We start from the raw sequence: 27,749 nt of genomic DNA, 5'->3' as shown, positions 1-27,749 counted from the left end.
TGAGTGACGTCACTGTGATGGGTAGGGTTAGGGGTGGGGTTAGGTGAGCCCATTAAAAAACATTGGATGCAGCTCAGATTGCACTGCACCAGGTCTGCATCCAGACCCCTCTCAAAAAAACAAATCTTTATGAGTACAGTGAACTTACTCTATTTAAATTGAAGTAATGAGGTATTTGATTAACTAATTTCCTTCAACACTGAGTTCAAAACTCTTTTCAAATGAGTAGAATGAACTTTCAGTCAATTTTGAGTTAACTATACTCATTTCATTTGATAAAGTTGACTGCTGGCCTTTACAGTGCATAAATCGTAAATCCAGAGGAGCTGAGAATTGTCCAGTGATCTTTTATTTTTCCCACAGCAGCATCTTCTCCTTCAGTACCACGGAGAGGTCTGGGTCGAGTGAAGGAATGAAGTATCGCGAGGTTTGATGCCTCACGATCTGCTGGACTCATCATCATCATCATCACAAGCTCATCCTAGATGCTCGGCGACGCGCGTGCGTGTGTAGGAGTACCGTGACGTGATTGTTTTCACTCCCATCACCTCATAATATAATATAACGGATTTGTAAAACCTCGCCATCACAATCACGTCGATCATTGAAAGTAAAAGTGGTTCATTAGGTGCGAGAGGGCGCGAGCAGCGGGAACACATTTTGGGTGAACGCGCGAGAAGGTAAGGGAACGGTCTCCAGCGATGCTTTTCACTGTCCTGCTGGTGTTTCACCAAATATGTGCACTCTGAACGGATTTATTACGTTTTGGACGATCGAACAAAACAAAAATGCCTGCAATATTTTAGCCTGCTCTGTTGAATCAAACACCTCCCCGTTCAGCACCATCTTTTTCTCGTGAAGGGCGCTCTGCTCGACCTCGATACGGCTCCGAAATGAATGAAAACGCGCTGGAAAATGTTATTTCGCTGCCGTTTCCTCTTTATCCACTACTGTTCTACGTTTTATAACAACTCTGCGCTGAATATAAGCTTAGAATAGCTAGTTATCAGTGGATATCGAGGCTATACACCACCCCGGCGACATGCCCTTCACATTTCAACAGGGTTTGGCGATATAAGAGGTAGAAAATCTACCATTTGAAATACAAATAGATTTTTTTTCACTAAGTGCTAAGGATGATCAGTAAACGGTAACCCCAAAGAATAACTGGTTAAATTATGTTCGCTATATGAATTAAGGTTTGCTAATATTCGCTAATACAACAGAGTATTGCTAATATTAGCTATTTACATGCTTAAATCAGTCACTCTTAATAAACTCTAATACTGTCCATTTGATAGCTGTATGTGGTGAAACAATGATAATGCAGTTACCAGGCCTCATAAACCTGTTTTGCTTTCAGATCAATGTTAATAATGTAATAACAGTCAAAAGTTACAATGTAATAATCACTATTTTACCTCCAGAATATATCGAACGTTATTACTCAGAATTGAGCAATATTAGTTTTATTTAGTATCATGTGCATGAATTACGTTAACTCGATTGACAAATACAGATTTTTTTTTTAATATTCCAGTATTAATCAGAATGGCATATTAATCATACGGAGAATTGTCATGGAAAATAAATATATTCTCATTGAATTGTAATTTTTAATATCATGTGTCTATATATATATATATATATATATATATATATATATATATATATATATATATATATATATATATATATATATATGTATATATATATATATATTTACACTTTAATTTTCTTCTTCTTTGTATTGTATTGTATTCTGTTCTAAAATATATTCTTTTTTCAATGTCTGGGTAAAAAACAACAACTTATTCCCCTTTGAACACAACATATTTTTTTTGTTTCAAAAACACAGCTTTCTTTACAATTTAAAACAACATCTTTAAATATCTTTTCTGCTGGAGATAGTGTTTTCCTAAAAACAAAACGTAAATAAAAAAAAATCGTACACTTACCTTAGGAACGGTATAGCAGAAAATTTTGGTGGTTTTAAAACCTTGACTTTTCCAAACTCCAGTAAACCTTGAAAACGGTTATTGTCCCATGCCTACTTCCCATGTTTTACTGTTTATAGTTGTTCTTGTTACAGGGAAGAAAATACATATCATATGCAAGATCTGTAAGTCTCTTTCTGTATGAGAGATAATGTAAGCTATATATGTATTTTCTTTTGGAAACTCCAAAAAAAAAAAAGAAAGAAAAAAAGAAAAAAAAAGAAAATGAACATATTCCTAAATGTATTTTAGGGTGTAAAACAATCAAGCTATTTTAGTCAACATCATGTTAGTTTGTGGGACAACTTGTCCCTCCAAGAAATTCATTAAAAAAAATAATAATAATTTCATGCTTTTTAAAATATTATATTATATGCCAAGTGTAAATGAAATGTTTATGAGTGCCTGCGAAGCAAACGAAAATAAATGCAATTTATTTGTCTCCTAAAAGAAACAATTGATTCTGAACTGGCAAAACAAATTTATCAACAATTTTGGCTTTAATTTTCTGAACAACATCTATTATGAACTAGGGCTGCTCAATACATATGAAAATGTAGGGCTGTAGCTATTGATTATTTTAATAATTGAGTATTCTACCAATAATTCCTTCGATAAATGCAGTAATCAGCTAAAAGGTATAGTTTTTTTTCTTTATTAAAGAGCAAAATTAACTCTACCAGAGAAAATAAATCAGGGCTCTTGTTTTTTTAAATCAGTTTTATGTATTTAATTGTTAAACTTGCGTACATTAAAATCTGATACAACTAAACCCCCTTTATTGGTTTAAATTGGCATCTTACATACAAGATACAAATAGGGCTGCACAATTCTGGCTAAAATGACTATCGTGATTTTTTTTTGCTGAAAATAAAGATCACAAGTTTCTCACGAGTTTCTGTAGTTGTAAAATAAAGGTGAATATGAGTAGGCTGTTATTATTGTTATTTCTTAAGCATATGATGAAAAAGCAATAATAATATTGTGTACGTCTACTGTTAGTTAAAATGCTAAATTTTGTATAGAGTTGGAATAGTGGACTTGAATAGACTTTAAATTTGTCCTGGTCGTTAACCTCCTAGGACTTAGTGGCCATATACGTGGACAGCTTATGTGTTATGTTTTATATTTTGTTACAGACATACAGTGCTATCCTGTAACTGTTTTGCAGCATATGAAATGTCCAACACAATCTTACGGCAATTCATATCTTTTTGATTTAGTGGCTATTTCGTATGAATTTGTACGATGTAATTCGTACAATTTAGCACGACTTGCTCATCCCCCCATGACGGTTGGGTTTTGGGGTGGGGTTAGGTGCCACGCCTCCCTTTTAAAGTCGTACAATTTCGTAAGACTAAACTCGTACGAATTAGCCACTAAATTGGCAAGACGTAAAATACTTACGTTTTTATGGATAAAATGATCCCAGCAAACAATTTAATCTCAATGTTGATAGCTTGGCTTAAACAAGGCTAAGCTGTCAGTGAAAATCTAATAGACATTTAAGAATAGCCCCAAACTAGACTAGTCATCAAATTGACAGACTTCATATGTGTAATCATTTATTTCTGTTTATTTGATGACTAGTCTAGTTTTGGCCTATTCTTAGATGTCTATTAGATTTTCACTTAGAGTCCAAATTTAGTCTTGTTTTAGTCACGGCGACTATGTTTAGGCGCCTATCAGACATCTCTAAATTTATATAAAACTCGTAAATGAGAATCAAAATCAGAAAATAAGGGTAAAACTTAAATGACATTGTTTCTGTATTATTATTCTTAAGCCCTACATTTGAAAATACTGTATTCATGGTCAATGTTACAGGTTCTGAAGGGTCATGGACATTATGTCTGTATTTCTAAATAAGGAACAGCATCATTTGCTTTATTTGTGAAGCAGTTACACTGAAAAAAAATATTTATTGGATTTACTCCATTTTTTAAGATTGCAAACAATTTATATGGACTAAATTTAAACAAACAAATTAAGTTAAACATCACTAAATATTATTTGTTAATTCAGCCCATGTAAATTGTTTACCTTTAAAATATGGAAAATCCAATGAATAATTTTTAGCAGTGTAGTTCATACTTATGCTTATGCAAGGTATTCCATTGTTGCCTGTTTGTGTGTTTTTACTTTGCAGATAAGCTGGAGTATATTTGATAATGCTACTGCAGTATTAGAAACTTCTTAAGTGCCTTTAATGTGTGTTTCTTTAACAGGTTTCTAAACAGTAAAGTTTGACGGTGATCTGAAAAGAATCTCCATGGCAGGTGAGAGCTTATAACTCAAACCAAACTGAATTGTTACCATGCTCTAGTACAGGGGTGCACAAACTCAGTCCTGAAGGGCCGATGTCCTGCAGAGTTTACTTCCAATTCCAATTAGACACACTTGAACCAGCTAATCAAGCTAATTCTAGGTATACTAGACACTTCCAGGCTGTTGTGTTGAAGGATGTTCAAGCTTAATGCCTAATTCACATAGGGCTTCAGCATCAACGCTTGACGGAGAAGTTGGGGCTGACGTGATCGTCATAGCAGAGTCAGCCAATTACATAGGCTGGCTACTGTCTGAGCTAGGGTATTTGCAAAAAGCAATCTGATTGGCTGATGTTTCTGTTGGTGCTTGAAAAATTGACTTCTGCCCAACTCCTGCAGTGAGCAACGGAGCTGAATCGGCGCAGATCACAATTCAGTTTAGCAATGCTTAACGTCACCCATTCAAATGAATGGGAAGCATTGGCACTAAAGCCCTGTGTGAATGGGGTGTAACTATCCTGGGGTGCCTTTCCCAAAACTATCGTTAGCCAACTAAGGTTGCAAGTTCCGTCGTTACAAGCATAGTTTGTTGATTTGCCGTTTCCCAAATCGGTCGTTCCAACGAACATTCGGAAGCACTTGAGTGCTCGCAACTACAGCTCTGGAGCTTTAGTTTAAAACATAGTTTCTGGCTGTGTTCTGTTTCCACTTATCCACCCTATGCTCTATTCATTTAGAACCTTCAAACATTTAAACTTCAAATGATTAAAAATAAAAAAAGCATTGAGGTCATCTCTCTTAGGTGTAATTTGCTTTCAAACAATTTTTAACAGTTCAGTTTTAGCGATCTTCATGTTTACAATTGTGCTCCCTTCGCAGTGCACTTTGAAAGCATTGATGTAATTTTGAACACAGCCTCAAGCGAAAGCTATAGGTGACCTAATATTTAAAAGCGCAATTTATATTACGTCTCCCAAGCTTGTGAAATCAAAAAGCATATGTTAATTCTTTTAATTTATAGTGGATTATTTATTAAGTATCTGTACTGTGTATATGACATGGACCTGCTGGTTAGAACTTTCTGCTGTGGTTTACAAGTGTCAAATCGTAAAAGTAGACTTTTCTAAAAAAAAAAAAAAATTAAATCAACAATACCCTACTTAATAATAATAATAATAATAATAACAATAATTATTATTATCATCATTATCATCATTAATATTATTATTAAAATATGATTTTTTAATTTCCTAATATATAATAAATATTAAGTTTCATTTGATAATAAATCGCCTCAGTATTTATCCATTCATATGATTCATATATGATATTAACATATGTGTTAGCTTTTGTAAGTGATTTGTTTTAGAATAGGATATGTCATTCTCAATAATATTTGTAAAGGAAACATACGGGGAGTGACAATGACCACTAAGGTTTGGATCCACATGCAGGTTTATTCGGATAGTCAGGCAAGAAATGGTCAGTACAGGTGCAAACAGATGTATAGAGGAAGTCCAGAATCGTAAGCAGAGAACAGGCGAGAGGTCGTAAGTAGGGATGGCTGACGTGAAACTGACGTTTCCGAAGCATGATCCGAAAAACCCAAGTCACGTGACTAAAGTGTTTCGAAACGCCTGGTCACGTGACTAAAGTGATTCAAAGCATCTATCAGTTAAGAAGCGTTTCGAGACCTGGCGAATCTACATGTAACTGCCGGAGTCAGGTCCCATACCGGTCTCATGCGGCCTAGTGGTCTGTGCGTGTGCACGTTGTTACTATGCTTTCAATGTCTTTTGGGTTCGAATCCCGACTTGTACAAATACTCCCAAATCATGGTTTTATGTATTTTAATCATGTTTCTGTTTTATGGTGTAGCCTAAATAGATTACAGCTGCGAATACGCCATCAATATAGCATCATTTTTGTAACACTACAAACCTCTGGTGGTTTGATCGCTGGTGAACATGACACATATATGTGCCATTTACATATATTTTAGTTAATATAGAAAGCGAGTGCATGTTTTTACCAAAACTAATATTGGATTTTATTTTAATGCGTGTGCGTGTAAAACAATATCATTTGCACAAAGAAATTATGGGGTTCTTCTGTAATGAAGTAGTTCCTCCGCCATGCTTAGAGTGTCATTGTGCGTGTTTTACGTTATAACTAACGTGGTTCAAGCGATGGATCTGCGGTAGAGAAACTATGCATTTTGGGAAACACTCGTCACTACGTCGTTCTTTTCCCAAACGATGCATTGTACCATGATAGTTCAGCCGTGAGCTACGTCGTTGTTCGGGAAACGCACCCCTGGACAGCAGCCTTCCAGGATGGAGTTTTGGCCACCTCTGCCCTAGTAGCTTGATATTTATATAGTATTACAAGTATTACAAATGGCTTTACCATGTCCTAAAAGGTAATGATGTGGTAAACTTTACACAAACACACAAATGTATTAAGAACAAAAGGTTTTGTGTTTCTGATATTGCAAACAGACAACTACGGTATGATTCCCATTCTCTTGGATCTCAAGAATGACTACCAATGCTGTATGATGCATGCCAGGCCAGAAGTTGGCAGCATCTCATTTTTAAGAAACACTACGATCATGTAGTCCATGATTGTTGTTTTGGTTGTCAAGTACTCTTGCTCATGCATGTAGACCCAATGCATAATACGCATGTGCATTGAAAAATGTATGTTTTTGTAGATTTATATGAACAAAAAAATGTATTGTATTCAAGAATGCACACTCTGAAAACTGTTTTCATAAAGCCATTGATATGATCAGCCAAAACACAAAATATTCTTTGCTTAATAATAATAATAATAATAATAATAAATCAATATTAACACTTTCTTAAATTGTTTTTCTTTCCCTACAGAAAACAATTTCCCTCCTCTACCACGGTTCATTCCACTGAAGCCATGTTTTTACCAAGACTTCAACGAAATCCCAGACCAGCATCGTACAATGTGCAAACGACTGTATTACCTGTGGATACGTATGTTCACCAATTCCCCAGCAGATTTCTGAAGTATTTTCAGTACATGTCAGAGCTTATTAGGATGTGTGCCCTAGTAGATTGTAATCATGTTGCTTTTCTGCCATTACAGTGTCAATGTTTTTACTGTAAACACTGAGAAAACACACACACACACGCACAACTTGTAGAGACAGGTTTTGTATTTTAATTTGTCAGGCTGAAAACGTGGAGTGTCATATTACTTTTGCTATTGCACACGTTTAACAACTACTACGTTTAACAAGCACTACGTTTGCTTTAGCCATGTTTACAACATTCCTCTTTTATTAGCGCACTGAATGGGAACTGTTTTGAAATGGGTCTGAGAGTTGAGGAAGTAAGTGTCTGTTAGTTTTGAGCTTAGATAGATGACTTAGCTGTTAGATTTTAGTCATTTCGTGTCACACGTGAGCAGATATGACTATTTCTTTGGAGTCAATCTAGGTCCATGTATACTTGCAAAATTACAGAAAGTATTGCAAACTAAAAATAAAGAATTGAGCAAAAAATAAATAAATTAATGCAAATTTCCAAAAATCCCAAAGCGAAAATAGATTTTTGAGAAATAAAAATGAACTTTGCAAACAAAAAAAAGGAGAAAAAAGAAAAAGAAAAAAAATCAAACAGTGCAAAAAAACAAAATATTTGCAATTAAAAAAAAAACAATATATATTTGCAAAAGATTTGTATAACATTGCCTTTACAAAAACCCTTCAGTCAATTGCAATGCTCATTTTGATTTGCTTTTCAGTCAACTGTGAGTTTGCGATGCTGTTTTCTGTTTTTTTTGCACTTCACATTTCTGCATGTTTCAATTTGTGCAAAGTGAAATGCGCAGAAACGTGAAGTGCAAAGTGAAAACAGCATCGCAAACTCACGATTGACTAAAAAACAAATCAAACTGTTTTGAAAATATGTATGTTTTGTTTTGGGGGGAGTTTAAATTTTTTTATTTATTTTATTTTTTTTGCACTGCTTGTTTTTTTTCTGCAGGTCTTTTTTGTTTGCACATTTCATTTTTAGTTTCTCAAAACTTCATTTTCCCTTTTGCAGTTTTTTATTTTTGTTTTTTAAAAATAATTTTTATTTCTCAAAAATTTATTTTAGCTTTGCGAATTTTGGAAATTTGCATCCATTTATTTATTTTTTGCTCAATTATTATTATTATTATTTTTTTTGCAAAACTTTCTTTTATTTTGCAAGTGTATATGGCCCTAGATTCACCCCATATATTTCCCTTTTCCCTGTAATGTAATCAACTTCCTCCCTTTACTGTTTATAATCATATGATATTATAATATTGTAACATTTTAATTTATGATAATGTTTTAACTAAATTTATTAATGTATTAAACGGTTTCTATTGATTTTTATTTAATTGTCTCACTGTTTAATTCAATACTTTACTAGTGCAAATGTTAGTTGACACTAATTATGTTTTTCACACTAATAGTGAACAGTGCCACTCTAGCAGTGAACCTGATTGGCTGTCTAGCATGGATGTGCGGAGGAGGCGGAGCAACCAATTTTGGCATGGCTATTCTGTGGCTGATCCTGTTCACCCCTTGTTCATACGTGTGCTGGTTTAGGCCCATCTACAAGGCCTTCAAGTGAGTAATATTTAACAATGGTTATTAAATAGTCTTTACAGTTTTTCTCAGTCACTTTGGTGCATCTCTCACAACACGATTTACATTTGCACAACAGTTTATGCATTTCTCATTCCTTCCAACAAACTGCAAATGCTTTTGGACATGCATCAATTGCTTTTATTCAACTCTCTGCTGTTTATAACATTATCATTTGCTTATGTCATGTCAGTCAAAATGAACATAACCTGTGAATGCTGAATAGTCATTCCATATAACTGTCCTCATTTCATTACTTGAGTCATTGCATACAGAAAATGTTGAACTAGTTGTCAAAATCTGTCTAGCAAATTTATAGTACTTTTTAAATCTTTTTTTTTCTTTCTGAAACAGGGTCCCCGCGGGGTCTTAAAAAGTATTAAAAAGTCTTAAATCAAAAAATCGAAATTTATGGCTTTAAAAAGTCTTAAATTCGCTGTTCTGGGTCTTAAATATTTTTGCACAGGTCTTATTTTTGCGATGTCCATGTAACGCTACATCTAATGCTCATTTAAATTCTTTTTGTTGTGGTTGCTAGGTTTTTGGGGTGTTGTAGTTCTTTATTTCACTAGTCCAATTGTAATTTGTGGTATTACAACTACAAAAAAGTCAACTTGCAATAGCCAATCAGCTTTCTGATATTAAACCCAGTGCGCGCGGCGAATGTGACATCATCGCGGTGTTTGCAGAAGTTCGCTTTGAGTGCGCGCGACATGATTTCGGCTGGCAGAGTATGCCGTTATTTCACTGACAAATGTCAAATGTCTGGCTCGCATGGTTCAGGATTGGTAGAGCTACGCATCGATGAATTTGCTCTTCAGTGTTTGAACTCTCAGTAATGATTAAATCACACTGAACTGAGCTGAACTGAACTGAACTTAAACACTAAAAACTGAACCACACTGTTCCATTTATTATGACCATTTATGTGAAGCTGCTTTGACACAATCTACATTGTAAAAGCGCTATACAAATAAAGCTGAATTGAATTGAATTGAAATGTCGCAAGCGCAGTTTTATAAGTCGGGAGCGCTGTAATACGAGAGAGCGAATCTCTGCTCACGCAGGTTTCCTTTGTTCATGGACAAAACTGTTTGCGAGCTCTCAAAACACTGGCTGCTCACGTGCGAATGATCTGCTCTCGCTCCGTCGGACTCAGCATACTGTAGTATTAGGAATAGTGAACTGATAAAATGAAATACAGTGTAGTTGTACTACAGTAAAGTGTGTTGAATTGTAGAAAAATATACCCTATATTGTAAAAAAAACTAAAGCACTGGTTAGTTTGTTTTTAATACACTTGTTGTGTTATCATAGCAACTATAGTATTACCACAACAGAGTAATTGAAGTACTTTACTGTACTTCACAAAACACTGTACAGCAGACACTAGTTCACTTTATTTTAGGGATAAAATGGGATTAATAGTGGCGTTTATTTGAAGAGTGAATAGTTCAGTAGGCTATAATACCTAATCAAGTTTTTACCTATTTTCTATCACAGTTACATTTCTGCTTGCCAGAATGACCAATAATTATTGGCTAGAAATTGCAACAGCCATGGGAAAGGAGGAAAGTTTTTGTAAAACTTTGGAAAAACCTGAGGGATAAGTTTGTTAAAACAACAAAAAAGAGCCCCCCAAAAACATCCTCAATGATGATGATTATCTTTTTATTCGTCTGATTTTACTTTCTGTTTTTTTGGACCGCCCCCTGTCATTTAAAAAACATATCTCAATGGTGAACGTGTCAAGTATAAAAGCCTTAATCCGTTTCGTGAGTTGTGCGATGCGGTGCCAGGTGAAAGTATAAATCTGCATAAGATGTTTGTTTTTTCTGTAGTTCAATGGTGAATTTAATCTGACTTTACTACTGTTCATTTTAAATAACTTTATTTTACCCCTAATTTTGTGCTTTTACATTTTCTCTCGCGTGTTTTTGATATTGCGATATAGGTCTTAAATTTAATACTTAATGGTCTTAAAAGGGTCTTAAAAGGTCTTAAATTTGACATTATGATATCTGCAGAGACCCTGTGAAAATGTCTTCTAAATTGAACAATTTCAACAATGATTTACAGACTTGTGTATGATGTAGTTTCAGCTCCAATATGTAGTTTAATATTGTTTACAGTTGTGCTCAGCTCTACCCAAAGGGAGGTTATGTTTGTTGTAAATAAGTGTGTATTTATTCTTTTGCACAATGCTGTGAATAAATTAGGATTGCAAAGAGCAAATGCAGTAAACATGTGAAACATACATATTCAGTGTCTTGTACTCAGATACCTCACTAAATTCAGTAATGTCGAACTTTGCTGTAGTTTTCAAATGGCTGTGCAAATAGTATACAGTGTTGTCTTGAGCATTTTCAGAACGTGTCACCAGTGTCACTGTTTTGCACTGAAAAAATGTCCAGAGTAAACTGTCATAATGAAAACATGACAAAGCCATTTGACTATCCTGTTTATAAACTGGTGTCAGGACTTTTCATTTTGATGATACTGACACTTTCTTCAACATCAATACTCGCTTTTGAGGAATGAGCTCTTCATTTTGAGCATGTGACACGCTTTTGCAGGTTATCAACTAGGTTTTGCAGTTTGTACTAATTGTTTTGAGAAATGCATTAACTGTTGTGCAAATGTAAATAGTGTAGTGAGAAATGCAGCAAGCCACTGAGAAAAACTGCAAATCTGGATCAAGTCATTATGCTCGAATATAATTCACTTTGTCTTCTGCAGGTCAGACAGTTCTTTTAACTTCATGGCGTTCTTTTTCGTCTTCATGGCGCAAGTGGTGATTAGCATCATCCAGACGGTTGGAATCCCAGGATGGGGAGTTTGGTAAGATTTAAGATGACGTCACATCAGACAGACAGAAATAGATGGATGGATGGATGGATGAATGGACAGACAGACAGATAGATAGATAGATAGATAGATAGATAGATAGATAGATAGATAGATAGATAGATAGATAGATAGATAGATAGATAGATAGATGATAGGTAGGTAGGTAGATAGATAGATAGATAGATAGATAGATAGATAGATAGATAGATAGATAGATAGATAGATAGATAGATAGATAGATAGATAGATAGATAGATAGATAGATAGATAGATGATAGGTAGGTAGGTAGGTAGGTAGATAGATAGATAGATAGATAGATAGATAGATAGATAGATGATAGATAGATAGATAGATAGATAGATAGATAGATAGATAGATAGATAGATAGATAGATAGATAGATAGATAGATAGGTCGGCATATAGATAGATAGATAGATAGATAGATGATAGATAGATAGATAGATAGATAGATAGATAGATAGATAGATAGATAGATAGATAGATAGATAGATAGATAGATAGATAGATAGATAGGTCGGCATATAGATAGATAGATAGATAGATAGATAGATAGATAGATAGATAGATAGATAGATAGATAGATAGATAGATAGATAGATAGATAGATAGATAGATAGATAGATAGATAGATAGATAGATAGATAGATAGATAGATAGGTCGGCATATAGATAGGTCGGCATATAGATAGATAGATAGATAGATAGATAGATAGATAGATAGATAGATAGATAGATAGATAGATAGATAGATAGATAGATAGATAGATAGATAGATAGATAGATAGATAGGTCGGCATATAGATAGATAGATAGATAGATAGATAGATAGATAGATAGATAGATAGATAGATAGATAGATAGATAGATAGATAGATAGATAGATAGATAGATAGATAGATAGATAGATAGATAGATAGATAGATAGATAGATAGGTCGGCATATAGATAGATAGATAGATAGATAGATAGATAGATAGATAGATAGATAGATAGATAGATAGATAGATAGATAGATAGATAGATAGATAGATAGATAGGTCGGCATATAGATAGATAGATCGATAGATAGATAGATAGATAGATAGATAGATAGATAGATAGATAGATAGATAGATAGATAGATAGATAGATAGATAGATAGATAGATAGATAGGTCGGCATATAGATAGATAGATAGATAGATAGATAGATAGATAGATAGATGATAGATAGATAGATAGATAGATAGATAGATAGATAGATAGATAGATAGATAGATAGATAGATAGATAGATATTAGTTTTGTATTAGGAGCAAAAGAAAAAAATGTATACAGTATAATGATCTCTGATCAGTTCTGATGTGTTAAATCATATTCTTTTACAAAAATAAATTGACCTTTTATTCAAAGCATCTTTCAGGGACGCAAGGTTAAGCCTCAAAAGCTTTGGAACAAAATGTAAAAAGTATGTGAAGTTTTAACTCAAAGTACCGCTCAAATAATGTTTCATAACTCTTTGAATCTGCCCCTTTAAGGCTTCGACCGTAATTGTGCCTTTTTGTTGACTCACTTTATATTTAAACGTGTTCTTTTCAGAAGAGGGCAGAGCTACAAATGCTTGTGTCAACATAGTGGCAGATTCAAAAACAAGACTTACATCTTATGGTAATGAGGAAGAGATTGCAACTAGTGGGCAGGGCTCTGATACGAACAAATGGAGAATGTCAAATGAAAGTGTTTCTGCATACTGTTTTAATGAAGTGTGATTATAAAAAAATAATAATACATTTTTACCATTAGAGCAGGGGTGTCAAACTCAATTCCTGGAGGGCCGAAGCCCTGCACAGTTTAGTTCCAACCCTGCTCCAACACACTAACCTGTAGGTTTCAAACAAGCCTGAAGGACTCAATTAGTTTGATCAGGTGTGTTTAATTAGGGTTGGAACTAAACTGTGCAGGGCTGCGGCCTTTTTGGAACTGAGTTTGACACCTGTGCATTAGAGGATGGCTATGGCCCCGTGTACACTTGTGCGTTTTAGTTTTAAAACGGCGTTTTAGATCAAAAACGATCCGCGTCCACACTAGCGTTTCACCTAGCGTTTCTGAACATGTCTCCGTCCACACAACGCCACCAAAAACGTATATCACGTGACCATTCTGGGCATGCGCGTTCTAGTTTAAACAGGAAGCATGTGTCTCACTCGGCATTTGGTTATTGTTTATCAACAAACGCTGGTTGAACATTGAACGTGATGGCAAAGAAAGCAAGAGAGGTATTTTTGTGGACAGACGACGAAGTCGAGTTGTTACTAAACATAACAAAAGAATAATGGTGCCTAAAACAGACAATAGTGCAAACAATGCTCCCATTTCTGTGTCTGTGTTGTTGTTTACAGTGAAGGTTAGTCTACTGTCTTCCTGTAGCGTTATAGCTATGTTTTATAGTCATGTGATAGGGGCTTGACGAATAAGGGAAGGGTACGCAATAACACAAAAGCCCCAATCAGGTAGCAAATCTCAGCAGTCCCGCCTCCGTTTTCAGATGTCTCCGTTTTTCCCCATCCACACTGAGACAGAGCAGCAGCAATTCAGAATGAAAACGGCCTCTCCAGCATTTCCAAAACGCTCCGTTTTCGGCGTTCGAAAACTCCCGCGTAGTGTGGACGGATGGCGTAACCGTGGCAAAACTTCCAAACTAAAACGCATTAGTGTAAACAAGGCCTATACTCACACACTGTTGCCACACAACTGTGCTTAAACCCCTTGTAAAAGTGATTTTTGCATAATAGGTTTTCTTTAAAGAGAGATATTCAACACCCACCCACAGACCCTCGTCATGAGAGAAGTGGTTGAAAGTCAACAAAAGAAACATATTTAAATGCCAGGTGTGAACGGTAAAGTGTCTCTTTTGTCCACTTGTGATAAGATCAACAAAAATGCATCTGAATACCAGGTGTGAACAGACCCCAGAGGTGTTTAAAACAACATTTGAAAGCCCACCTCCTGTGGGGAACAGGCGGTCATTTGGGTAGTAGTGGTGTTGGGTCAAAGATCCCTAAAGTGACAAATATTTACTTTGATTATGCTTATTTCTGTGGGAACAAGACCATTTATTCAGTCCCGCTGCGACATTTTGAATGATATTAAAGCAGATGGATGAAGTCACTTGCATTCATACTGAACATTAATACTTTGATATGATCTGATGCACCGTTTATACGAGTGCGTTTTAATTTTAAAACAGCGTTTTAGATCAAAAATGATCCGCGTCCTCACTAGCGTTTCCCCTAGCGTCTCTGAACATATCTCCGTCCACACTACGCCACCAAAAACGAATATCACGTGACCATTCGCGCAATCTGGGCATGTGCGTTCCAGTATAAACAGAAAGCATGGGTTTCGCTCGGCATTTGGTTATTGTTAGTCAACAAACGCGATGGCAAAGAAAGCAAGAGAGGTATTTTTGTGGACAGACGACGAGGTCGAGTTGTTACTAAACGTAACAAATGAATCACTGCACAATGGCGCCTAAAACAGACAATACAAACAACGCTCCCATTTCTGTGCCCATGTTGTTGTTTACAGTACTGTTTCCGGTAGCGTTAAAGCCATTTGTTATAGTCATGTGATAGAGGCTTGACGAATAAGGGAAGCATACGCAATGACACAAAAGCCCCAATCAGGTAGCGAATCCCAGCAGTCCCGCCTCCGTTTTCAGATGTCTCCGTTTTTCCTCATCCACACTGAGACGGTGCAGCGTAGCAAAACTTAAGCGTAAAAAACGAAAACGCATTAGTGTAAACGGGGCCTTACTGTGTGAGCAGAGTGAAGATGGGGTTGGGTGATGGGAAACAAATGCAGGAGAAGGAACAAATGTAAACAAGACAAGCTTTCTCACACTTTCTCTCCATGGGGTGGGAAGGCTGTGTCTGTGGCTACATTCACACTGCAGGCAAATGTGGCACGAATCTGATTTCTTCCCCCTCATGTGACTCAGATGATGACAGTGTGAACAGCCCAAACCGCATGAAATCTGATCTTTTTTAGGTCAGATCTGTGCCACTTTCATATGTAGTCTTAAATCAGACACAGATCTGATGTTTTGCAATCAAGCGTCAACCTCCCACTCTCCCTCAGGAAGCCAATATGGAAGTAACTAAAACTGCAATTCATCCGAATTTCCGCTAGTCCTGGCCGCTCCTGGCAAATTTCAATTGAGCCCACTGTTAGAATGGCCAACTTTACAGCAGAAAAAAAGGTGTTTACAGCCGGGTATAAAAAAAAGATTTTGGTTAATACAGCTAATATTACCCTTCATGACAACTGTGAGGGGGGTGAATTTTTTTATAACTCATCCGTTTCCTTTATACTAAGTTATATTAAGTTTGCATAATTAAGGGCGTGGCCACTTGAGTGACAGCTAGGTCTCGTTGGTCGCCGTCACGTCACCTCAGCTGAATCCTGCAGATTAGCCACTGAACTCGGCATATTTATCGTATTTCTGTGTTGTTTTATGTGGCTTTACACAGTCAACTGCCTTTTGGACTTGTTTCCTACAATTATTAGATGGCATGGCATGCTGAGTGCACTTAATTGTGCTCACAAGCCATTCACGTGGCCTCCGTTTCCCATGTAAGTAAAGTTATATACTTTTTATACTATCTTTATACATGTATTTGTTTTATTTAAGATCATTTATCATTTATATTTAGAGCTGTAATGCACTCCAGAATCTGACGAATTGATTAGCTGTAGGCTCTAGAACAGTCATCTGAAGTGTTGTCATACAGTGTTATGCTGGATTTCATCAATAGTCTTACATTAACTAACACAGACTATATCTGAAGTGTTTGGAAGTAATTCGCGTTTTCCTCCTGTTGAAAAACGTCATAAGAACAATGTTTAGTGGCTCAGTGTATTACAGCAGTGTTTTTACAAGTCTAAACACTTTATTGATATAGTATACAACCAAGCACAAGTGGTCAGAACACAAACGAGTCGCAGGTGATAAAGTATTAAGCGTTCTCCCAAAGTAAAGTGTGTCTGAACCAGGTCTAAGCTAAATGCTAGCAGGTGTCTGTAGCTCCGCTCACTCTCCGCCTCTTTGCCCTTGTTTGGTATCCTGCCGTGGGTGTGATGACGCGCGAACAAAATGGCGACGGTTTTCCGCGCCTACTTGTGGCTTCTTTTGCGCTCTTTAGAAACCTCTGAGTGACGTCACGGATACTACGTCCATATATTTTACAGTCTATGGTTGCAATGCGACCGCAGTGTGAACGGTTATGTCGGATTTCATGGGACTTTTACATAATCTTTGAGCGACATGCGTCATCATTCTGTGCTGCAGACATCATCTACCCCTCAGCAGCACAGCATAATTGCACACAGGGCGATTACAGCACCACAGACAGTTGGTTGTTCATGTTGAACAAGATTTTGAAGGCATAACTGGTGCTTGTTAACTAATCTGGTTAACGATTGAGGCACGGGTTGATCACGAAGCCGAAAAGCGTCGTGGGTGTTGCGGATAGGGGATTCGGGTGCAAATAGGGTTGTAACGGTATGAATTTTTTACGGTATGATAATCGTCTAAAACAATACCACGGTTTGACGGTTTCGCGGTATACGGTATGTTACAAATGTTACAAAATAATAGAACAGTGAAGCAAATTTGACTTTTTCCAAATAATATATTTTTAGTTACTATAAACAACACCACCTACAATGAACAAATAAAAAAATAAGAAAATAATAAATAATGTGTCAAAGTCCAAATAAAGTCCAAATAAACATGGTGCAAATCCTCAGTAAATAGATATAAATATTTACTATACTCTAAATAGTTACATAACGAAACTAGATTCAATATGGAACATCCTTAGGTTTTATGTGCCAGCATGGATATGGTTGTCTGTGGATATGGATTTGGATATGGTTGTCTACAATGAAAACAAACAGCTGCACCTTCATTTGCGTCTTTTGAAAACAGCAAGAGCAGCAGTTCGTCTTTGCTGTGTCACTGTTTTTTCATGTTTCTGTGCTGCTGTGCATGCAAAAGTACTTAGTATGAGAATTATTTCATGCAAAACTTTTTTTTTGCGTTTTATTTAGCCGCGCATAAATGTATGCCTATCTCTCATTCTGTGTTGTTCAAAAAGCTTATTGTTGGTCCACAAACAAAAGCGAAACCTATGCTTATTGGTTGTGATATAGCGAGTTTGAATCTGGGCATGGAGGAGGGACAATGCATCAATTTATCATGTCTGGTTTGTCCGGAGACACAGTGACGAGCGTTTCTTTGTCAAATCAGCGTTGTCAAATTTTGATTTGAGATTCTCTTCTTTATGCCAATCTTTGAATTGTATGAATCGGATCAGCGGATCAAAAGTTATTAAACATTTAAGAGCAATACTTATTTTTAGCCGCGGGCGGCTGTCTCGGTCTTTAAGGGTTAAAACTGTTGATATGCAATTGTTCATGGTATGATAATCGTGCACGTTCAAATCGTGGTAGACCGTCATACCGGTATATTGTTACAACCCTAGGTGCAAATGAGGAAAAACTTTCTCTCCGAGAAAAAAAAAGCAGGTGCTCGAGCACCCAAACAGCCCTTCTGCACGTGTCTGCTGTTTATAATGAAATAAAATTAAATAACTCTGCAAGCGGAGATAAACCAACTCCGCCTTCACAGTTCAGTAACATTCAGCTCATAAACCCTTGATGAGTTCACAACACCGGTGATCAGAGCGCCACAAACAGCGCTTGTCATAAATCACAAATGATCAGTTTTTTTTTTTATCACAGGAGACTTATTTAAGGTCTCAAATGCCGAAATACACACTTGTAGTAGCAGAACAATCATTCACAGTTCATGAATTACAACACGGTTGTCTGTGAAAAGAGTAATAATGATGTAAGCATAATCTAACAACGTGCTTACTCATACAGCACACACGTGTGCATAATTAGACATTTCTGTGCTCTCCTTAATGCACTTTTGCGCATGCAGGTCAGTTTAGGGTCAGGATCTGTTCACACAGCAAATCTGATATTGGCCACATTTATAAGAGCAGTGTGAACAGCCATGCAAAAAAAAAAAATCAGATCTGAGAAAAAGTCCGATTTGAGCACTAAGCCTCGCAGTGTGAACGTAGCCTGTGTTAATAGATCGTGTTTGTTTTTTCCATATTTGGTGAAATCAAAGTATCTTGAACAAGATTTGAGAAATATTAAGTATGAGAAATCATAGCAATAAGTCATACTATTGTCATTTTGTGATTGACAAATGTTTTTAGAGAAAATATTATAGAACAACTTTTTGGTTATAGCTTTAAATATCAGCCACAACTTTTATTATTTAGTTTGCCAACAATTGTCTGCCAAAACCCCCCAAAATTCATAAAGAAAATAAGGAAAAATTCATGCATATGATTTTGCCAGTGAACCATAACTCAAAGCTGCTGTAAGTCATTTTGATATCAGTTTATGCCACTGTTTATATAATGATTATAACTATTGCAGATATCAGCAAATACTTTAAGGGACACATACTTGTCATTCTTAAGGTTATTTAGACTTAGTTACCAAACCAGGGAAAAGAGGCCGATCGTGAGCGGAGCTACAGATGGCTGCAAGCATTTTGCTTAGACAGGCTTTTCTTTGAGAGAAACGCTTACTACTTCATTACCTGCGAATCATTTGTGTTCTGACCACATGTGTTTGGTTGTACACTATATCAATAAAGTGTTTAGACTTTTAAAAACACTGTTGAAATACATTGAGCCAGAATTGTTTTTATGATGCTTTTCTACAGGAGGAAAATGCAAATTACTTCCAAACACTTCACATATAGGGCTCTATTTTGACGGTCCATGCGCAGAGCACAAGACGCAGGGCGCAAACGCTTTCAGAGCGTGACAGAACACATTTTTGCTTATTTAAGGATGGGAAAATCCGCTTTGCGCCGTGGCGCATGGTCTAAAAGGGTTGAGTTTATTTTCTTAATGAGTTATAGGTGTGTTTTAAGAATAAACCAATTAGAGTCTCATCTCCCATTCCCTTTAAGAGCCAGCTGCGTCGCGCCAAGAGCGCATTCGCTATTTACAGGACGCAAAGTAAGTCTAAGTGGAAAAAATGAGCATTTCACAAGCAAACAGTTAACAGTTGACAGTTTTTTAACAGAAAACTGTTAAACAGAGCATCTACTGTGTGAGAATGAGAGATAATGGATCTACTTTCACATTCGCTCTTTGATAGGGAAACCTTTTCGCACAGACATAGATTAGTCTATAAATAAATAATTTCGTTTGTTAAGCGCAAATATTCGTTTCAAAACTATTTCCAAATTCAGTTTTAATTTCCAGCAAACGAATAAATGAACAATAATAACAAAGTGTGCTAAAAAAGCTGAGTTATATCCTAAAACACATGCAGAGCCCCATATGGTCTAAAACCTGACAGGTGGACAAATCTAAGCTTGTTTTTAATAAAACAAATATAAATATGGATATAATAAATAATACTGCTAATAATAATAACATTATACAAAAGCAAATTGTTATGAATGAACTGAAAAAGCCTCCCGAGATGAAGAAGACATAAAAGCAGTGATTTTTCATATTTATGTAGGCTAGAAAATAATGTTTTGTAATATAACTATATCTATTCTTATTATATCCTATATATTTCCTTAATATTTAATTTTTTTCATATGTAAAGATATTTGCCTATTGCTTTCTTGTGCGTATTAAGCAGTGCCCAAGCGAAGCGAGGAGTTTAGACCGGGTTTGTTTGGGTCTAATGAAAAAATCTATTTTAGTTTCTCAAAATAGCGATGCGCCAGCGGTTAGCCTTATGCATTTGCTATTTAAACAGCGTAGCGCAACGCCTCAAAACGACTCTTGCGCCAAGCTGAAACTACCAAAAGACTATTGCGCCGCGCCTTGCGCCACATTGCGCCGGGTGTATGATAGGGCCCATAGTCTGGGTTAGTAAATGCAGGAATATTTATGTAATCCAGGGAGAACACTGTTTGACAATGTTTCAGATGACTGTTCTAGAGCCTACAGCTAATCAGTCTGGCAGATTCTGGAGTGCATTACAGCTCTAAAGAAAATTACAAATGATAAATGATCTTAAATATAACAAATACATTTATTGAGATGGTATTTAAGTATAATTTCACTCACCTGGGAAATGGAGGCCACTTAATTGGTTTGTGAGCACAATTAAGTGCATTGTAGGACATAATTACAAAAGGCAAAATATATGTCTATATATATATATATTTCCAAAATATATTTACAATTCCAAAAATGCAATATATATGCCAACTTCAGCAGCTAATCAGCCGGAATCAGCTGAGGTGAAGTGACCTAGCTGTCACTCAAGTGGCCCCGCCCTTAATTATGCAGACTTAATAAAGCTTAATATAAACTAAACGGATAAGTCACAAAAAATTCACTCCCTCACAGTTGTCATGATGATAATAGATGATAGTTGTCATGATGTCATGATGATAATATTAGCTATATGCTCCAAAACCATCTTTTGTACCCAGCTGTAAACATATGTTTTTCATCAGCTGTAAAATTTGCCAATTTAGCATTGCAGTCAGTGAATATCTGGAGTATGGAGCCCACAAAAGGCGAGTCAATAAATTGCAGTTTTAGTTACTTCTGTATTGGCTTCACGAAGGAAAGTGGGAGGTTGTCGCTTGGTCCCGACACATAGGCATTTGTAGCTCCGCCCTCTTTCGAAAACAGCACAATTTAATCTGAATTTAAAGCAACAGTCACCAAAACGGCAAAATTAGGATCAAAGCCTAAAAGGAGCAGTTATAAAGTTAATTCATTCATTAATTTTCTTGTCAGCTTAGTCCCTTTATTAATCTGGGGTTGCCACAGCGGAATGAACCGCCAACTTATCCAGCAAGTTTTTACGCAGCGGATGCCCTTCCAGCCGCAACCCATCTCTGGGAAACATCCACACATACACTCATACACTACGGACAATTAAGCCTACCAAAGTCACCTGTACCGCATGTCTTTGAACTGTGGGGGAAACCAGAGTACCCGGAGGAAACCCACGCGAATGCAGGGAGAACATGCAAACTCCACACAGAAATGCCAACTGAGCCAAATATCGAACCAGCGACCTTCTTGCTGTGAGGCGAACGTGCTACCCACTGTGCCACTGCGTCGCCCAGTTATAAAGTTATAAAGCATTATTTGTGGGGTGTTTTAAGCTAAAACTTCAGGTATACACTCTAGTTACATCAGAGACTTATTTGACATCTTGTAAAATAAGGGGCCTAATAGGTTTCCTGTAAGTAAATATTTAATAAAAACTATGACAGCAGTAAGGTAGAATGTAAATGTGCTTGCAAAATGGCTTTAATGTTGTTTGTGTATTTGTAAATATATATATAAAAACTCTAAAAATAATTGAAGTCATGTAATGCCCATTAAGTCAATATATTGATTATTGTGACATGCCTAACATTAAGGGCTCTATTTTGACGATCAATGCGCAAAGTGAAAAGTGCAGGGCGCAAAGGCATTAACGGCGTATCAGAATCCACTTTTGCTATTTTAAGGATGGAAAAATCCGCTTTGCGCCGTGGTGCAGGGTCTAAATGCTTGAGCTTATTTTCTTAATGAGTTATAGGTGTGTTTTGAGAATGAACCAATCAGAGTCTCATCTCCCATTCCCTTTAAGAGTCAGTTGTGTCGCGCCATGGTGCATTTGTTATTTACATGGCGACTTTGTAAGTAGAAAAACTGAACGCTTCACTAGCAATAAAACAGAGTATCTGCAGCGCCAGAATGAGAAATGAGCCTCCTCATTATCTACTTTCACTTTCGCTCTCGTGGATATGAAAACCTTGTACACACAGACATCTATTAGCCTATACATAATTAATTTAATTTGTTAAGCGCAAATATTTGTTTCAAAACTATTTCTAAATTCAGTTCTAATTTCCAGAAAACAAATAAATGAACAATATTAACGAAGTTTGCTCAAACAACTAGTTTTATTAGTTAGTATCCATTAGTTATATCCTAATACACATGCTGTGCCTCATATGATCTAAAACCTGACAGGTGGACAAATCTAAGCTTGTTTTCAATAAAACAAATATAAATATGGATATAATAATTAATGATAACATAACTAATAATAATAACATTACACAAAAGCAAGTTTTCGTGAATAAACTTCAAATTGAATGAACTGAAAAAGCCTCCCGAGATGAAGAAGGCATGAAAGCAGTGGTTTTTATATTTATGTAGGCTAGAAAATGATATGTTTTGTAATATTTTAATTATTTATATCCCATATATATACAGTTGAAGTCAGAATTATTAGCCCCCCTGAATTATTCGCCCCCCCTTTTTATTTTTTCCCTGTTTTCTGATTAACGGAGGGAAGATTTCTTCAACACATTTCTAAACATAATAGTTTTTTTAACTTATTTCTAATAACTGATTTATTTTATCTTTGCCAAAATGACAGTAAATAATATTTTACTGGATATTTTTCAAGACACTTCTATACAGCTTAAAGTGACATTTAAAGGCTTAACTAGGTTAATTAGGTTAACTAGGCAGGTTAGGGTAATTAGGCAAGTTATTGTATAACGATAGTTTGTTCTGTAGATTATCGAGAAAAAAAAATTGCCTGAAGGGGCTAATAATTTTGTCCTTAAAATGGTGTTTAAAATATTTTAAACTGCTTTTATTTTAGCCGAAATAAAACAATTAAGACTTTCTCCAGAAGAAAAAATATTATCAGACATACTGTGAAAATTCCCCTGCTTTGTTTAGCATAATTTGGGAAATATTTAAAAAAGAAAATTAAATTCAAAGTGGTGCTAATAATTCTGACTTCAACTGTATATATATATATATATATATATATATATATATATATATATATATATATATATATATATATCCTTAATACTTTAATTATTTTTCATATGTAAAGATATTTGCGTATTGCTCTACATCTTGTGTGTATTAAGCAGTGCGTAAGCGAGGCGCACAACTAACGCACGCTGCGCTGAACAATACACCAGCTTGGTTCTGGTCTATAGAACAGACTATTATAGTTTCTCAAAATAGCAACACACCAGCAATGCTCCTCAAAACACCTTTCTTTTTTAGACCAGAACGCCTATGGGCGCACATATGAGCGCAAATGCATTTGCTATTTAAACAGCGTGGCGCAAAACGTCAAAGTAACTCTTGCACCAAGCTGAAACTAGCAAACAACAATTGCGTCGCGGCTTGCGCCACATTGCGCCGGGTGGATGAAGGGCCCTAAGCCCTACAGAGCACATGTGTTCGGAGAATATGAGATTTTGTTATATTCTGCTTTTGTACAGTGTTTTCCTGTAGTGCACTCTCTAATGAGGAGAATATGTCTTGTTTCTGTTTCTCCTACAGTGGCTGGTTGGCCACCATCACTTTTTTCAGCACTAATATCGGCTCTGCTGTTGTTATGCTGATTCCAACTATAATGTTCACTGCCGTGGCCGTGCTCTCCTTCATCGCCCTCACTAAGGTACCAGTTGGTGTTCCTTCATTATTACTTCTCTGAATATACACACATCTCATGAGATTCCCTAAAAATATACTGTGTAATAACCTTTTTTTTATTAAGGTTTACTGTACACAGAAAATACACAGTGTTCTATTAATCACATTTTTTCTGTTTCTTTCTTTTTTTGATTTCCATTAATGATTGGGACTTGTAAATATGTGCATGTATAAATGGTTCATGGAGATTAGTTTTTACATTTGTGAGTGTACATTTGGATATTTGTATCACTGGATTATGCAGGTTTATATACAGCTAAAGTCAAAATGATCTGCCCTCTTGTGAATTTTCCTCTTTTTCATACATTTTCCAAATGAAGTTTCACAGAGCAAGGAAACTTTCACAGTATTTCCTATAATATTTTTTCTTCTTGAGAAAGTCTTATTTGTTTTTTTTCGGCTAGAATAAAAGCAGGCTTAAATTTTTAAACACCATTTTAAGGTCAAAATTATTAGCCCCTTTAAGCAAATGTTTTTTTCTGTTAGTCTAAAGAACGAACCATCGTTATTAGGAATGTAACGGTATCAGAATTTCATGGTACGGTAATACCTCAGTATGAATGGCACGGTGCGGTATTTATTGAATAATTTACAGGAAAAACAAAGCTAATGAAAAGACTCGAAAAAAAGTGCCAAAAGTGTTTATTTACCTTAGCACTGAATCAATGGCATACAAATTAGCCATCTATCTGTAAGTTTCGAAACAGGAACTTCAATTTTTCAATTTTAATAACAAAAAACTATTAAACCATATAGAAAAATAAAGTTTCAATTTAGTATTGTTGAAAACTCATCACATTCAACATTTAATCACTCACTCACTTAGATAGAGATGGGTTTTTTAAGGAAAATTATCATAGAACTATAATCTGGTAAAAGCTGGGATCTCTGGGCATGTCCCCTGCAACAGAAAAAAAAAAAACCCTCTCATTTGGGACTGAGGTTTCTGGGACAGAGAGATATGATTTATTGAGTGATGTGCCTACGGTAATATTGAAAAAAATTATCATTGCGGTATGACGGTATTTACAATATTGTTACATCCCTAATTGTTATACAATAACTTGTCTAATTACCCTAACCTGCCTAGTTAACCTAATTAAGCTTGTTAAGCCTTTAAATGTCACTTTAAGCTGTATAGAAGTGTCTTGAAAATATCTAGTCAAATATTATTTACTGTCATCATGACAAAGATAAAATAAATCAGTTATTAGAGATGAGTTATTAAAACTATTATGTTTAGAAATGTGCTGAGAAAATCTCTCCGTTAAACAGAAAATGGTAACAGTATCTGGATGCAGCCTTTATGATGCAAGCTCAGACTGCATCATTCAGAGATACAATGTCAGACACTGCACTCAAATGGAGCTAGTGATGTCACTGTGACGGGTTGGGTTAGGGGTTGGGTTAGGTGAGCCCATTAAAAAGCATTGGATGCAGCCCAGATTGCACTGCACCAGGTCTGCAGCCAGACCCCTCTCGAAAATGGGGAAAAAAACATACAGGGGGCGAATAATTCTGACTTCAACTGTATGTTTATTTTACATACGTTTACCTGCTGGCGGTGAAACATAACTTAAATGTTTATTTCTGTCTCAGGTCCACAATTTCTACCGTGGCAGTGGGGGCAGCATGAGCAAGGCTCAGGAGGAGTGGACATCCGGTGCCTGGAAGAACCCTCACGTCCAGCAGGCGGCGCAGCAGGCGGCCATGGGGGCGGCACAGGGGGCCATGCAGGGCCAGCAGTACTCGGCCGCACCGACCTACAACTACGACGATCCAATGTAGACCCTCTCCATTCACAACAGAGGGAGGGAACAAAAACAGGGTTTCTGGGAGGGAATTTCTAAGGGGGAAAAGCTGCGGACTGGTTTAAAACAGGGGAGGGGAAAGCAAAGATATGGCCAAATTAGAATTTTCGCAACTACAACAATACAGAAGCTAAATGTGTTGATAGTTTAAGGAGTTGCGTTTTTAGAGCCCCTCAATAGGAACGTCACTCTCGCCATGTGGTATTACAGTTAACTAATGGTATGTTGTGTTTCTCCACTTGTCGTATTGTAAACATGACTAAACTAGAGCACCAATAAGGAAACATTCCAAAGCTCACTATAGTATAACTAGATCTGTCAGAATTATCTGTGTGGTGTTTGCAAGCCAGTTATATATTTTGGTTGGCTTACATATTCAAGAACGTTTAGCAAACGCATCTTAAAAAGGACAGTTCACCCTAAAATAAAAATTCTGTCATCGTAAAGTGGTTCCAGTTTCCTGTCGAATGCAAAATAATATATATTATGTAGAATGTTACTAACATTCTACAAAATATATTATTTTGTTGAACATACTCATGAAGGTTTGAAACCACTTGATGGTGAGTACAGTGCTTAATTTGTAAATGAATAATTTCCGGGTCAAAGCAGGAAATAAAATTTCGTTCGCCGACGTCCTCCACACAATTTCAGTTTTTCAAGAACATGACATAACTAAGCGGTTATAGCTCCCCAAAAAAAAAGCACAACATTTCTGAACGGTCTTGAATTATTTTGTGCAATATAACGTTATGGGTCGACCATGGATGAACAAACAAACAAAAGCAAACATGTAGCCTACAAACATAAATCGCATGAAATATCACTATTCAGTTCACTACCACTGACATTATGCCAAGCGAAAATTACTCACTCTGTAATCTTCAAGAAGAGCCCACAGTTGCCTCTTCTGTTTATGACTTGAGATCGTTTTGCTTCTGTCTTCCGCTATCCTGATCCAAGGGCGCAGTTTCATCTTCTCTTGATCAGGCTCATTATCAGATTTACTCGTGGTTTTAAAAATTATATATGATTAACAGCCTCTCGCATTTTGAAAATACAAATATTATTTAGGTAGCCCACTACGGCATTATTTATTTTCACTGCTCACTGCACACGAAACAATAATCACCAACCAGTGAGAGTGATTGTAATTGTAAGTAAGCTAATTGGTCAAAAGTGACTATTCTTATGGGCTCTATTTTGACGATCCAGGCGCAAAGTGCAAAATGCAGGGCGTAAACGCATTAAGGGCGTGTCGGAATCCACTTTTGCTATTTTAAGGATGGAAAAATCCGCTTTGCGCCGTGGCGCATGGTCTAACAAGGTTGAGCTTGTTCTCTTAATGAGTTATAGGTGTGTTTTGAGAATAAACCAATCAGAGTCTCAACTCCCATTCCATTTAAGAGTCAGTTGTGTCAGGCCATAGCGCATTTGCTATTTACATGACGGAAAAACTGAACGCTTCACTAGCAATAAAACAGTTAAACAGACCATCTACAGCGCCAGAATGAGATTTCACTTTCACTCTTGTGGATAGGGAAATGTGTTGTACA

General features: G+C 36.2%; 3 protein-coding genes across 3 annotated transcripts in view; 2 read left to right on the top strand and 1 right to left on the bottom strand.

Annotated features, from left to right (window-relative positions):
• The window catches only part of LOC141381016 (uncharacterized), a 191,831-nt gene that overhangs the window by 77,313 nt on the left and 86,769 nt on the right, over positions 1-27,749 (top strand). The window lies entirely within an intron of this gene.
• Positions 620-26,639, top strand: scamp5a (secretory carrier membrane protein 5a). Its single transcript, NM_205547.1, has 7 exons — positions 620-680; positions 4,226-4,276; positions 7,156-7,275; positions 8,750-8,906; positions 11,664-11,765; positions 24,230-24,347; positions 25,982-26,639. Exons 2-7 carry the CDS (start codon positions 4,270-4,272, stop codon positions 26,168-26,170), a joined length of 693 nt encoding a protein of 230 aa, NP_991110.1. The 5' UTR covers positions 620-680; positions 4,226-4,269; the 3' UTR covers positions 26,171-26,639.
• LOC141381015 (uncharacterized) lies at positions 11,772-17,504 on the bottom strand. Its single transcript, XM_073943290.1, has 2 exons — positions 13,729-17,504; positions 11,772-13,600 (listed from the first exon to the last, which is right to left on the bottom strand). The coding sequence occupies exon 2, from the start codon at positions 12,840-12,842 to the stop codon at positions 11,784-11,786; it is 1,059 nt and encodes a 352-aa protein (XP_073799391.1). The 5' UTR covers positions 12,843-13,600; positions 13,729-17,504; the 3' UTR covers positions 11,772-11,783.

Source organism: Danio rerio, chromosome 25 (genome assembly GCF_049306965.1).
Source record: "Danio rerio strain Tuebingen ecotype United States chromosome 25, GRCz12tu, whole genome shotgun sequence".
Taxonomy (NCBI): Eukaryota; Metazoa; Chordata; class Actinopteri; order Cypriniformes; family Danionidae; genus Danio; species Danio rerio.
This window is presented reverse-complemented; position numbering and strand designations above follow the sequence as displayed.

Coding starts and splice junctions, on each gene's coding strand:
- scamp5a (NM_205547.1), top strand. Junction 7,276..8,749: donor ACTGTATTACCTGTGGATAC/GTATGTTCACCA, acceptor TCACACTAATAG/TGAACAGTGCCACTCTAGCA. Junction 8,907..11,663: donor CCCATCTACAAGGCCTTCAA/GTGAGTAATATT, acceptor TGTCTTCTGCAG/GTCAGACAGTTCTTTTAACT.
- LOC141381015 (XM_073943290.1), bottom strand. CDS start 12,842: ATGCCGACCTATCTATCTATCTATCTATCTATCTATCTATCTATCTAT.